A 14,477-nucleotide genomic window follows, 5' to 3' on the forward strand; every position below is an offset into this window, starting at 1 on the left:
TATATATAAAACCATTATAAACCCGCTAACCCAATAAGAATTAACTAATAACCATTTTTTCGATTCGATTTATCAATCGTTCGATTTTTGCATACCCCTATTAACATAGCCCGAGTTTAAGCCCATTTTATTTTCATTTTTCTTTTATAGCAAGTCCATATTTAAAATGAAAATAAAAATTGGGGCTTTATCATCTTAAACAAGGGATATCTATTCTTCCTCCCTTTATTGGCGCAAAAATAAAAAGCCCTAGCTCTCACACAGCACAAGTAGATGAGAGCGGAGGAAGATAAACACAGCAAATCAATTTCTGCAACTTCATAGCTCGCACCAAAGGTTTGCCTTTTTCATCTATTTCTTCATTTCCTCAAACCCTAAATTTTCAGATTTCTTTACTTTTTGTTTAAATTTTACATTTTTAATTACATTTCTTAGTTTTTATGAACCTCAGTTATTTTTTATGGATTTGACTATGGATTTTGTTTCTTCAAACGATTTTTTTGGGGTTTTAAGATTTTCCACAGTAGATGGGTTTGTTGGCAGTTTGAAATTGTGAATTTGATTTTATATTGGGTTCAGGTTAAATACTATGGACGTAGATGGAAAAAATACGTCTCAAGAGAATATTGATTCAAAGGGGGCGTTCCGTAAGCTCTCAAATGATGCTGTTAACAGGAAATACAGGCGTCGGACTCCTGTTGGTGGATCATCCTCGTCTGATGGTTAGTTCTTTAATTGACACAAAATACCTGCCTTTTGCGTTTGTTATTATTAGTTTTACTTTGTATGTGTGCCTACTTTTGGTAGCTGAAAGTGGAAGTTGTAGGCTTTACTGGATATTTTAAGGCAATCTTGTAGATTTGTTAACATCCAGTTGCTTCTTTTTCCTGAATTTGTGAGATACCTGCATGTGCATGTGCATTTTTTGAAAAGTACGATGGTTGTAGCAAAAACTCCGCCTATGTGCATTTGCTGGTCTTTAACTTGAATAGAGTAGGAGGTTGCAATATTGAAAATAAGACATGTGACCTAGTACAATAGGTAAAAATGACATGGGTGGTATAAAAATTTATATATTATATCACATATATATCCAACTGTATTGGAATGAAATGGACATGAATAGTGAGGACTGGATAGGAGGAATTTATTGGACCTCATTTAATTGTGATTGAGGCGTAGTTGATTAATGGATAAGACGTTCTATAGCAATTAATGTTTGTGATTGAATTGTCTAGAAGTATTGCAGTTTCTATATAAAAGCCAGAATGTGCACTCTAATAGCTTCTTACTGTTTTCACCGTGGATCAGGATGAGTATATATTACGCTCCCTTCTTTGTCCCATTTCTCTCCAACATCAAAATATTACTTCTATTTTCAGAACTCTGTAAATTCTGTATTTTTGGGTACAAACTTAATGAGACACTTACTTAATGAGAATATTCTGGCAGCTCCTCCATTTCCTCTATATCCTTTACTTTTCATTTGCCAAGTGCCTGTCAAATTTGTATATGCATAAAAACCATATAATTTAATGAGAATTATTCTATCACTAAGTGATATTGAATAACCCATTCATGCCGTTCTTTCGATGAATTTAACTTAATATCATCCATAAAAAAGTCTTACTATACTCGGTTTGAACTGGAAATGATTTCAAATTCATGGCAGATCGACTGATCTTCAAATTTCAAGTAGACATAATTTAGTGGAATTAAAAGTCTAAATAGTAGGTAAAGCTAAATATTGCAATTTGATTTATTCCATGTGGATTGTTTATTTGAAGAAACAACTTTGCTTTTAGGAGTATAGAAGTTGGTTAATATTTTAAGAATATATTTATTGATTTATGCTTAGCTTTTTGATATTCGGGTTTCAATCAATTATGTATTCTAGTTTTGATTTGTTAAACTAATGGATTATGAATAAAATAGTGTCAAAGGAATTTAATCCTCCCTCTGTTCCAGTTTATGATTACGAGAGTCTAACAATTTAAGTTTGATGTAAATCTGAGGATGAAATCTTCAAGTTCTTTGAAATAAAACTTATATATTTGAAAACTACGTAAAAAGTACTATAAGTCATAATAATTGACAATACAAAATTGTTGAAATATATTTTAAAAAATTATGGTTGAAGATAGACTTATTTGAATCTCAAAATTTGAAAGGTGTCACATAAATTGGGACGGAGGGAGTACAAATTTTTCTCTCCCTCAATTTTGATGTTTGTGTAGATCAGTGTTTTGGGAAGCAAGAAGCGAAAAAAAGCGACGAGGGATCGCTTCATAGAAGCGAGAAGTGTGAAGCGAAGCGCATGCTTTTTTTAAATAAAGCGGTATTTATTATAAAAATAAAAATTATTAATAACTGAATAGAGGTAACATATTCTTAGATTAAAAAGTAAATCGATAGTCAGTAATCCTCATAAGTCATAACATTTAGGGTTCGTTTGGTTTGAATACAAGTTATGTTGGAATTAGTTATGCTGGGATAAGTTATACTGGGATAAGTTATGTTGGGATTAGTTATGCTGGGATTAATTTTTGTTGCTTGTTTGGTTTGTCATATTCAAACTTATATTCATTGCATAATTTCTAAGAATAAGTTGTTTACAAAAATACCCTCCACCTTATTTAGTTTTTTTGTTTTTTTCATTTTCTTTGCAAGTTTTAGTTATTCATTCTTAAAAAATAAAATTTTCCATCTTATTTAGCTTAAATATTTTTGGGTGTGCATTTCCATATGATTGTGCTGTGTGTTTTTAAAATTAAACTTTCATCTTACTTAACTTAAAAATAAAACTTTCATCTTGTTTAGCTTTAAAATAAAATTTCCATCTTATTTAGCTTAAAAATAAAACTTTCATCTTATTTAGTATAAAAATAAAATCTTCATTTTATTTAGCTTAAAAATAAAACTTCCATTCTAAGTTTATTAAAATTAAAAGAAATTTTATTATTAAATTTATCTACATTTTAATTGATATATTAAAATATAATTTTTAAGTGAGTAATAAACTATTTAATTAAAAATGTGCAATTTAGTAGTGGAGTGAACATTTTGATAGAAATCAAAATATAAATAAACATAAGAGTTAGGCAAATAAATTCAACTTATATTATATTCATAAATAAAATTGTATTTATAAAATGTAATTTTTTAATAGAAAAATATATTATCATAAGAACAACGAACAATTAAGGTTGTGAATGTTATTATAAATGTTGTTAAAAATTATGTTAATATACATGAATCATGAATGTAAAGTGGGGTTTAAGGAGGGTATTTTTGTTATTTTACCTACCTAATCCCAGGATAAGTTATCCTAGGATTATTATTGCACCCCCAGGGTAGGATAACTTATGCCAGGACTGATTGTTAATCCTGGGATAAGTTATCCACCCTTGGCAACCAAACAACAGATTAAAGACTACTTAAAAATTATCCTTGGATTAAATCCTCTTGTCCATCACACTAAACAACCCCTTAAAGTATATCATTACAAACAGAGCAACAGTACCTCAGTAACTTGGTCACAGAACAAAGTAACTAAGGTTACTTTTATGTCATACTAGAACACCCTTAAGTAATTTGCTTCTCCAGTTCCAAACTAATAATTTAATCCCTGTAATAAGGCTATTCTTTCGTGCTTCATAGACACAATCTAGTCATCATTTTGAATCTGCCTTTGTGAATATGATTATATAATCTACTAAAGTTAACGATAGTGCCCCCACACCATGCAAAGCAAAGCCCGGTATTTAAGTGGAGAAGGGTAGAGGGGTGGGCCCATTATCCACCGAGTTTAGAAGGCTGTGATTGGTCCAAAGGGCGGGTTACAGACGGATTTCTCGGTTATCAAAAAAAAAAAAAAAAAGATCTTGGTAAAGCTTGACATGTGATGTTTGCTTCTTAACTATCCCATCTTCGGTGAATGTAGGGAGCCCTGCCCGCAAGAGGAGCTCTAGTCCTATCCCATCAAGGAAGGATGATTGGCGACACAAGGATGATTATATAGATAGGGGTTCCAGTAGAAACCGACAAGATCGAAGTGGTGAATCTCAAAGGCAGTCTGATCGACAATCTTCTAGGAGTTCCCGCAATTACCATAAGCAAAATGATTATCCCAGACATGGAAGGCATATTGATGATGATGACAGAGGATATTCAAAGCTAAGCTCTCATTCTCACCGTGATTCAAGAGTGGACAATTATGGTAATAACTCCAGGCGTGATAATGATCATAGATCAAGACACTCCCCACGTGACACTGACAAACACTACCGAGATAGGTATGGGGATTTAGGGCATAGAAGCAAGAATCAGGAGAGAGAATCTTCATCGTTCAAAGATAAAGATTTATCATTTGATAGAGTAGGATCAGGTAGGCGTTATAATAACTCTAACATTGATGATAATAGATCCAGGGAGAGTGATAGGTATAAGGAGTATAGAGACAGCCGAGATGAGAAAGGGCACCGTAGGAGCGATCGTTCACCTGCTTATGAGGAGTCTAGAAGCAACAGAAATGAGTCAAATTCAAGAAAAGATCCACAGGTTGATGCTATGGAGTTGGATGGTGAGAAATACACCAAAGAGGAAAGGAAGAACTATGAGGACCGAGAGAAGATATTTGAAGACAGAAATGTTGCTTCTAGTAAAGGGCGAGTGTCTCCATCTAAGAAGTCAAAATTCTCAGGCATGGATGAGAGTTCTGCGCAGGGAAAAGATGGTATTAACCACCCTGTTCTTCTTCCTGGACTTCTATTATTATGTTTTTAATTACATTGTCTTTATTTTTCACGCTTGAATCCAGCAAATGCAGCTGATGGACAACTCTGTTCGAACTCAAAACAAGGTCAAGATCCAAATAATGAATTGTCTTTGGAGCAGGGCGTGAAAGACTCTGATATTGATGCTGCAAAAATTGCTGCAATGAAGGCTGCTGAATTAGGTATATTTCTTCTTTTATTTTCTTTTTATTTTTTTGTTTGGGGGAGGGGGGGGGGGGTGGTGGTGGATTGATGGTGTACAGTGGGAATCTTAAGTAGGTTTGGATGTAGTTTTGGTTTGTTTCTGGAGAAATATTTTGTTGGAGAAGTTCTAGGAAAAAAATTTGGGAAATAGTTATGTTTGGATTATTTTTTGATGAGGAGTTTCTGGAAACATGTGTGAGTTTGTTTAGAAACCTAACTTTAGAATGTTTTGGTTTTCGGGCAACACTTTGGTCTGAATTCTGGAAGTCAAAATTGTTCTTTGACCACAACACTGATTTCATTTTGGATAAGTTCTTGAAAGGTTCCTTACATTAAATGGGACATCAGAATATTTTGTTTCTGGAAGTCAATACCTCCTATATGACTTCTGCTCTTGTTTTATCTCCATCTACTGAAACTAGGCTAAAAACTTCCTTTTAACAGAAATCTGAAACACACTGGACCTATGTTTTTTTTTTTTTTTTTGATAACCGAGAAATCCGTCTGTGACCCGCCCTTTGGACCAATCACAGCCTTCTAAACTCGGTGGATAATGGGCCTGCCCCTCTACCCTTCTCCACTTAAATACCGGGCTTCGCTTTGCATGGTATGGGGCTTGAACCTGCGACCTAAGCCACAAATCCTCCACCTTTTGCCACTTGAGCTAGGCCTTGGGGGCAACACATTGCACCTATGTTATAAGCTTGTTTTTTTTCTCCAAACACCAATCTTTAATATATGTCCAAAATACCATCATCTCTCAAGTCTAAGAACTTAATTGTTTTACTGGTACTTCAACATGGCCTTGGAGCATAAACACCCTATGCACCCCCCCCCCCCCCCCCCCCCCCCCCTTCTCTTTGTCTAACAATCACTCTATAGAACTTACCTTTTAAGTCTCGGTGGCACATTTTTATCACGTAGTGCATCAGATGCAAGCCTCCATTTCATCCACTTCGCTCTAATACATCATGTGACATATCTTCTTGTTTCCTTAGATTATTGACCCAAGATACTTGAAGCTTCCTCTCTTGATTATGACTTGCGGATCAATCCTCACTTCCACATTCGCCTCATGAATGCGTCACAAAACTTGCACTCTACGGGGTTGTTCCGGGATTATTAATCCCTGGATAAGTTATTCCACCATGTATATGGGATAACTTATTCCATCACAAAGGTATAAAAGGTGGGATAAGTAATCCTAAGACTACCTAATATCTCCAACCAAACACAGGATAAATTAGTCCTGCATTTTATCCCTAGGATTATTATACCTTATATCTCACACCAAATGATTCCTAAGGGGTCGTTTGGTGTGAGGGATAAAAATTAATAGTGATGAGATAAGAAAATAGTGATGGGACAAATTTTTTGTAGCTTGTTTGGTTGCCATGTTTGGATAACTTATCCCACCATTTATATCATAGTGGTGGGATAAGTTATCCCAAGATAGCTAATCCTGGGATAACTTGTTTCCAACCAAACGACCCCTAAGTTTTGTCTTAGTCTTGCTCAACCTGAAACCTTTAGACTGTAGGGTCTGTCTCAAAACCTCTCGTCTATCATTTACTCTGTTGTTTGTCTCGTCAATCTTACTATGTCATTTGCAAATAATATGTCATGGTACCTTAATCCAAAGCTAGTTTGGTCAGTTATACTAGTTTTGCAAATTGATTTTGCTTCAATAATGCCAATCATTTCGTTACTCAATAATTTATCTTTTATGACAAAGTAGGGATCTTTATAAATTAGGCTTAGAGTCCGGTAGCACCGTGTCTGTCGTAGTATTTTGACATCTGTTACAATCTGTTGTCTATTGTGTTTCAGTTACCACATTATTTCGATGTTGTTACTGTTCTTTTTTATGAATGCTTTGTATCCTTATTAATTGACATGTTTTCTTCACCGCCATATTTCCTTTTTCATAACGACTTTGATTTGTTGCACTTGAGCCAAGGGTCTCTCTGAAATCATCTCTCTACCTTCAAGAGGTAGGGTTAAGGTCTGCGTAACTCTACCCTCCCCAGACCCCACTTGTGAGATTACAGCGGGTATGTTGTTGTAGTGAAAGTGTATCAATAGTGTGTAAGCGTTAGTTCCAATTAGCTTGTATCACTTGTATGAAGCCTGTGTCTCATATGTTCTGTTCTTCAATAAATCTTAATGGATGTCCAGAGATTACAGGCTGTTTGAAGTGATTTCTCTCCATATGATTTACATTTACCTGTGTGTATGTGCGTTTTTTTTCCCCCTTCTAGGTGTGTTATTTACACAATGATTGTACTAAAGCTATGATACTCATTTTACGAATATGAACTAAAGCTAGCATTTACTCCTACAAAATATTATTGTTTGTGTGACTGTTCTATAAAATTTGCCTTTTATTTTGGTAGGTTCTCTTCTTTATCTCAATGATCTTGTTTTTGTTCTATAAGTTGCATCATCATCTATCATGTCATTCCCCTAGAGTTGTCTGCGTTTAGGACTGGAATTCCTGCTAATTTCTTCACTTTATAGACCGTTTGGCCAAGTTTCTGTGAAGCCGAAAGTGTTTTTTTTTTTTAAATGCTTTTTATAGAGAGCTGAGGTGTTTGAACAAGCTTTTGTATTTCAATTTTCAGAAGCTGCTTTTCTACTAAGCACTTTTGGAACCATTGGTGAAACACAAATTGCTGCTCTGATATTGGAGAAGTGTTTTAAATTGATTAGCCAAATACACTACAACTCTCCTACAATATTTTTTCGGAAAACACTTCTAACAAAAAATGCTTTTTAAAATAAGTAGATTTCTGGGAGCTTGTCCAAACATACTAGTAGTTTCATTCTTATGGTAGTGAAACTTGTGACCAGGGGTGGAGCTATACTCTTGTCAAGGTGTCCTTCATTGGAAAATTATATCTCCTATGGACAAGTAAAATGATAAAAAAAAGTGGTTAAATAACATATTCTGGACACCTTGACACAACAATGTGGTGTAGCCTAGTGGTTTCAGGCACCTTGGAAGAGCCAGGACGCGCGAACTTTAAAGTGTAGTCTCACTAGCAGCAACTCTTTTATCACTTCCTTGCAATTTCTGGACACCCTTCGTACTCTATTTTTACTTCCTTGCAATTTTTGGACACACTTCGTGAAATTTCTAGCTCCGCCACTGCTCGTGACACTTATATTTTGTCAGACTGTCAATCTTCTACTTTTAAAAAAACCATACTCATGCATTATTGATTATTCAGACTCTTTGGTTATTCTCTTGCTGATTTCATCAATTAATGCAAGGACAATGATAAACTTTAACTTGGGGTCCCAAAAAAATTTCTGGCAGTAATTTTAAGTAGTTAGATGAACTTTTCACATTAAAACATATAATACCACTTGTTTTGTCCACTTGTTAGACTTTAGAGGCATGGATGATAAATTGTTCATTACAAATATTGATGAGGGAGTATCGGTGTCCTTATATTGTTAGTCAAAACATAAGTCCGAAGAGACAGTTCTTTATCTTATAAGATCTGTTTGCATGTGTATTATTACACAATGCGTTTCTGAGATGTCATGGAAGGGTGACGTAAGGAAAGGTGATTATCTTTCCCCAAGCAAAGGGCCCCAATAGACTTGCTCGTGCCATATGTGGAAACTATTATCAAGATAATAATATGCAAAAGAAAGAATCCAATGAAAGTCTCCTTTATAATTACAAGAACGCCAAATATGGCACCAGGGGTAGAAGCACCAGTACAGAGATCTGAATGTTGGCTGAAACTTTGACAACTATAATCACCATATATATGCTTTATAAATATCAACTTAAATGACAGGACATGACATTACATGACATAAATGAGCTGGAAAAACATGATGTAACTACTTGGAAGTAAAACTATCCATATTTACATGGGCTTACTTATACCATGACTCCAAGCAATTTGTTTGGCTTCATGGCAAGACCGTGTCGCAAAGGCAGGTTGGTCAGTGCAAGGCTCTTGGAGAGAACGCACCCTTATTTTTGAAGTGAGTGTGCAGGTTGCGGGAGGGTATGGATGGACAGTGCCTGCTGACTACTGTGGGTATTGTAGGCTAACAAGTGCGTGGCGAGCTACTAATGGGGCGACATAGACACCAGTACAATTTTCACTTGACACAGCCATGAGCACTTGGTCGTCCATTGCCCTAAGCGCTTGGAGGCTTGCCAAGGCACCATGTAGCATAGATGGGAAGCAGCATCTGCACAATATGTTTATATGTATAGTATTTATTTATATGTTTCTTTAGTGGTCTATACTGATGGTTGTTTGACTATATGTGCTTTATTCAAGAACTATTACAAAGTTCTTATGTTTGCAATTATATTTCTCAGTAATTCATTAGGCTATTCATATTATCTTATTGATTTAACCTTTGCAACATAACAGTTAATAGAAACCTTATTGGAACGGGTATCATGACTACTGACCAAAAGAAGAAGCTGCTGTGGGGAAACAAGAAAACCACCACTAATACTGAAGAGGTAATTTTCTCTACCTATGTGTCCTCTTCTTCTCTTTGTGTTCCTGCAGGTGTGGGAAGTTATTCCCATATTATTACTCTGCATGTCAACCTGCTGCACCTTCTTCACCTCTCCATAAAACTTGGTATCTAAAGTCTTATTTGATCCATTTAGCTCACAGGCTGTAGCAACTTGATTTTGGCTGTTGCATCAACAAATGTTTATTTTTTTGCTTGTTATATCTCTTTATCAAATGCTCCATGTTATTCACTCTCTTGTTCTTTGTATGGTCAATTGATGGTCGATTATGTAGTCAACTCATCGATGGGATACATCACTATTTGGTGATCGCGATCGACAAGAAAAGTTCAACAAACTCATGGTAATTTCCGTTCCCTTTTATTTGCTTTAGATTATCAAAAGTAATAGCGGGCCATCAGTGTTGAGTCCTATTAACTTGTCATCTCAGCTAAGTTTTCCTCGTATGTACTAACACACTTTTAGAGTCTGAGGTTGCCTTGGTGGCTATGGCCAATTGTAGGGTGTGAAAGGAGACGTGCCGACAGAGAACAAACCAGTCATCCACGATGCAGAGAGGCAAAAGGAGCTCCAAATGGACTTAGAGAAGCAATACACTGCTGGACTTCGCCGAAGAGATGGTCGTACTGTTGGACTAGGTCTCTAAGGACTTGCCTTAAACATCTTTGTACTTTAATGACTCTTGTGGTCGTTGTGTTGTGTTGTTTTGCAATTCTGGAGCTGCATGTATTGTGTCGAACTAAACTATGTATCCTGAAATTTACGTTTTCTCGTGATCAAAGATTGTATTTTTTAAATCTTTGTTATAGACTCAATCTACTGCTCAGTTCCACCTCAAGTAGTTCTACCTATAACTTCAATCATGCAACTAATTTAGTGTTGCATACTGCATGCAACACTATTAACAGATTTTTGCTAATCTGTTGGATACTGCATACAAAAAATAATGGTATACTTGTTGTGTATTTTGTTATACATCGAGTTATAGTAAAACTGTGTAAATGAAGGAAAAGCTGATTGACTTGTTGGGTGATTGATAGTATCTTATTCCATAGCTTGCTTTTACTTGTAAATCTGATATTTTAATATGTGGATACAAGCGTGTGGTATTGCTGTATGAAATTTTCGGAAAATACGTAAGTTACCTCCAAAAATTGTACAGAGAAGTCATTTACACGCCCCCTTCCTAAATCTTGCAAAGTGATAAGATCCCTAAGCTGTCATGTAGTGAAGGCAACTAACACAACAACAACAGAGGAATGGGTAGGAAACATGGAAAAGGGGGAGCCCTCAATGTTATAAATTACAAGACAAAGCAATCAGGGTACAAAGACATTTATGCTAGAGAAGATGTTCTTCAAGGAATTCGAGGAAGCTACCAGCACAACCGTAGTACTTCAATGCCCCAGACAAATGACAAAATGTACCTTGAACCTGAGGAACAAAAAGGATGCAACACCAGCAGTGATGATTCTCAACCCATTGGGAGATGTGAAGGAGCCAACCCAGGTGGGAAAGGGAAAGAGCTTACAGGATCAAACCACCAACTCAACACATTCTGATGAGTTTTATCATTTGGAATGCGAGGGGGGCCAATAGCGCCAAGTTTAGGCGACAGTACAAAAATGACTGATCATAAACATCTCATTGAGGCGCTGAAATTCAATACTCATATCCAATCTGGTGCTAATGGCCTCTCCGGTGGCATCGTAATCATGTGGAAAGAGGACATTGTAAAGATGGATAGCCTATCAGTCACTCCTCAAGGAATCCACGTTATGGTGAACATAGTCCCCAACTCCTCTAAACCTTGGCTTTTCTCTGTTGTTTATGCTAGCCCTGACTTGAATACTAGAATTGACCTCTAGGATGAGCTGTGCCAAATTGCCCAAAACCACAATAGAGAATGGCTCATTGGTGGTAACTTCAATGAAGTCTTGCAAGTCAATGAGAAAATTGGTGAGCTTAGTATTAATAATGTTAGAACAACTCAGTTTAGAAATTGTCTTAATCAGTGCAGGATGGTGGACCTGGGTTATTAAGGTTGTAAATACACCTGGACCAACAAGAGATATAGAAGGCCTCATCTTAGAGAGACTTGAAAGATGCATGGCCAATATCCCTTAAGATAAATCTATATCCTATGGCTCTTGTCTCACACCTCCCCAGAACCAAGTCAGACCACTGTCTGTTACTTGTGACCCTCCAAAGTCAGGTTGATAATGCTACCAACAAGCGTTTTAGAATGAAACCCATGTGGTGTGGGCACCCATCCTTTCAGGGTATTGTTAAGCACTGTTTTGACATAACCAATACCGTAGGCAAAGCTATTGATATTTTCTAGAAGGAAACTACCAGTTGGAATAAATCAACTTTTGGCAACATCTTCAATAGTATGAAAAGAATTCTAGCAAGCTTGAAGGCATCCAAAATTCTGCTAACTACCATAGCAGTCCCCTCCTTCAAGACCTCGAGAATGAACTCCTCCTTGACTATGACAACCTCCTAGAGCTGAGAAGGAATTCTGGAAAACCAAATCCAGGATCAACTAGTTAAGTGACGGAGATGCAAACACTAGATTCTATCATACCTCCACCCTCAACCGAAGACGTAGGGACAAAATCATCTGTCTCAAAGATGATGTGGAAAATAAGTACTTATATAATAAGGACATTAAAGTCAATATCATCAGCTACTTCACCAAGCTCCACACCACTGCCCATTCCCAATCTAAAAATTGCCCCCTTGAGGACCAGACTTGTGTAAATTGCATCAACCACGAAGCCAAGGACCTCCTGGACTCTCCCATCAGAGACCTGGAAATTCTCATTGCCCAAAAAATCTTTTAAGCCTCTAATAGCTCCTGGTCCTATGGCCTCCACCCCTTATTCTATCAGAAATATTGGGATCTAGTGGGGGAGAAAACCACTACTTTCTGTAAAAAGGTGTTTGGTAGCTCGTTCGTTTCTCCTGACATGAACAAGACCCTTTTCTGCCTCATCCCCAAGTGCCAAAATGCATCCATGCTTAAAATTTCAGGCCCATTGGTCTTTGTAATACGAGCTATAAATTAGTGACAAAAATCATTATGAATCGCATAAAACCCCACCTTCAAAACATCATTGGCCCCAGTCAAGCCAACTTCCTTTCCTACAGAAGAGCTTTCAATCATGCTATCATTGTCTAGGAGTATATCTCTCACTTCAAAAAGATGAAAGGGAAAAACCCCAAGACGATTTTAAAAATTGATTTGGTAAAAGCCTTTGATAGGCTAAAGTGGTCCTTCATTAGAGATACTCTCCATTTCATTATTTTTCCCACTAATATTTCCCCCTTCATCATGTGCTGTGTGAGCTCCAGCTCCATTTCCATCCTTGTCAATGGGGGAAAACTAAATACTTCAACCCCTCCAGAGGCATCTGACAGGGCGACCCCATGTTTCCCTACGTCTTCATACTCTGTATGGAGAGGTTTTCTAGAAATATCGACCAAATGGTCCATACCAGGAAATAGGCTCCTATCAAAACCACCACTACAGGGCCCAAGATCTCACATCTGTTTTTTCGTAGATGATCTTACTCTATTTTCCTAAGCTGACATGAGGAACTGCGTTACCATCACTGAGACATTGAATAGCTTCAACATCTCCTCTGACCAGAAGATTAATCTTGGAAAATCCTAGGTGATCTTCTCAAAGAATTGCTCCACGGAAAACTCTGCAATGTGCTCTAGCCTCCTTAACATTGGCCCCAACGATTTTTTGGGAAATACCTTGGTTTCCCAATCTTTCACAAAAGGCCTACCAACGGGGATTTCCAAATTATTACTGATAACATGAACAACAAGTTGGCATGATGAAAATCAAGTTCCTCAATTTGGCAAGTAGAACCGTCCTAGCCAAAGCTACCCTCAACAACATCCTCTCTCATGTTATGCAGTACATTAGTATCCCCTTTAGAACCACTTACTCCATCAACAAAATCCAAAGGGATTTCAGTTGGGGAACCAGTACCGAAAAAAGAAAGATTCACCTCATTGGCGGGGACACAATCACTAGGAACAACGGGGCTTGGGGGCTAGGCATTCAGAAGTGTTAAGTAAGGAATAAAGCCCTGCACGCTGCTCTAGCGTGGAGGACTTTAAAGAGCCCTAACAACCTTTGGAGCAGAGTTTTGACTAGCAAAAACCTCAAGCATGTCAATCTCACTAATAACATTAGAGTAGTCTCTAGAACTTGGAAAAAAATCCAAAAAGGATGGGGCAAATGCAAAAAGGCATCATGCTTGGTTGTTCATAAAAGTGATAAGGTTTCTTTCCTCAAAGATACTTGGATTCCCCATCTCCAAGTCCTTAATCAAATCGTCTATGGCTGAGGATGAAAAGCTCAAAATCAGTAGCATCTATGTAAATGGGATCTAGAACTTTGACATCCTTTCTTTTAACTTTGATGAGATCTCAAAGCCACCATCAAAAGCTACCACATTCCTCAGAACATCACACAACATGACACTCTGATCTGGAACTTGCCAGTGATCGTCTCTTCTCAACCGGCAGTGCCTACAATCATATCTCCTTTCGTAGACTAGGTAATAATCAAAATCGATGGAAGCAATTTGATTGGATTTGTTCTACCAAGGCTCCCAATAAAGCCAAAACTTTCCCCTGACTTTTCGACCATGATGGACTCTCCACTAGTCACTCCCTCCATCAGAAAGGTCTTAATATTAACCCCAGTAGCCACTTCTGCAATTCTCCGAAAGAAGACAACAATCATATTTTCTTTGAGTGCCCTAATTCAATTCAATATTGGGAGAATATTTTAAATAACACCAACAATATCCAGGCCTTGAATATGAGCACCAACAACTAGATTCCTTTTTGGAATTACATTAGGAATAAGCCTTTCAATAGTAGAATTAACCGAGACACTCTTAACTCCTTTCTGCTCATGGAATATCCAGCTTACGAGGAACAAC

General features: G+C 37.0%; 1 protein-coding gene across 1 annotated transcript; it reads left to right on the plus strand.

Annotated features, from left to right (window-relative positions):
* The first annotated feature begins 547 nt into the window (after nucleotides 1-547).
* On the plus strand, nucleotides 548-10,301 carry LOC125823429 (uncharacterized). The gene is made up of 6 exons (XM_049502815.1): nucleotides 548-722; nucleotides 3,944-4,735; nucleotides 4,820-4,957; nucleotides 9,389-9,483; nucleotides 9,776-9,844; nucleotides 10,004-10,301. The coding sequence occupies exons 1-6, from the start codon at nucleotides 590-592 to the stop codon at nucleotides 10,145-10,147; spliced, it is 1,371 nt and encodes a 456-aa protein (XP_049358772.1). The 5' UTR covers nucleotides 548-589; the 3' UTR covers nucleotides 10,148-10,301.
* The last annotated feature ends 4,176 nt before the right edge of the window (nucleotides 10,302-14,477 follow it).

The sequence above is a fragment of the Solanum verrucosum genome, unplaced genomic scaffold (assembly GCF_900185275.1).
Source record: "Solanum verrucosum unplaced genomic scaffold, falcon-dt-bn FXZP01000012.1, whole genome shotgun sequence".
NCBI classification, from domain to species: domain Eukaryota; kingdom Viridiplantae; phylum Streptophyta; class Magnoliopsida; order Solanales; family Solanaceae; genus Solanum; species Solanum verrucosum.

Coding starts and splice junctions, on each gene's coding strand:
- LOC125823429 (XM_049502815.1), top strand. CDS start 590: ATGGACGTAGATGGAAAAAATACGTCTCAAGAGAATATTGATTCAAAG. Junction 723..3,943: donor TGGATCATCCTCGTCTGATG/GTTAGTTCTTTA, acceptor CGGTGAATGTAG/GGAGCCCTGCCCGCAAGAGG. Junction 4,958..9,388: donor AATGAAGGCTGCTGAATTAG/GTATATTTCTTC, acceptor GCAACATAACAG/TTAATAGAAACCTTATTGGA.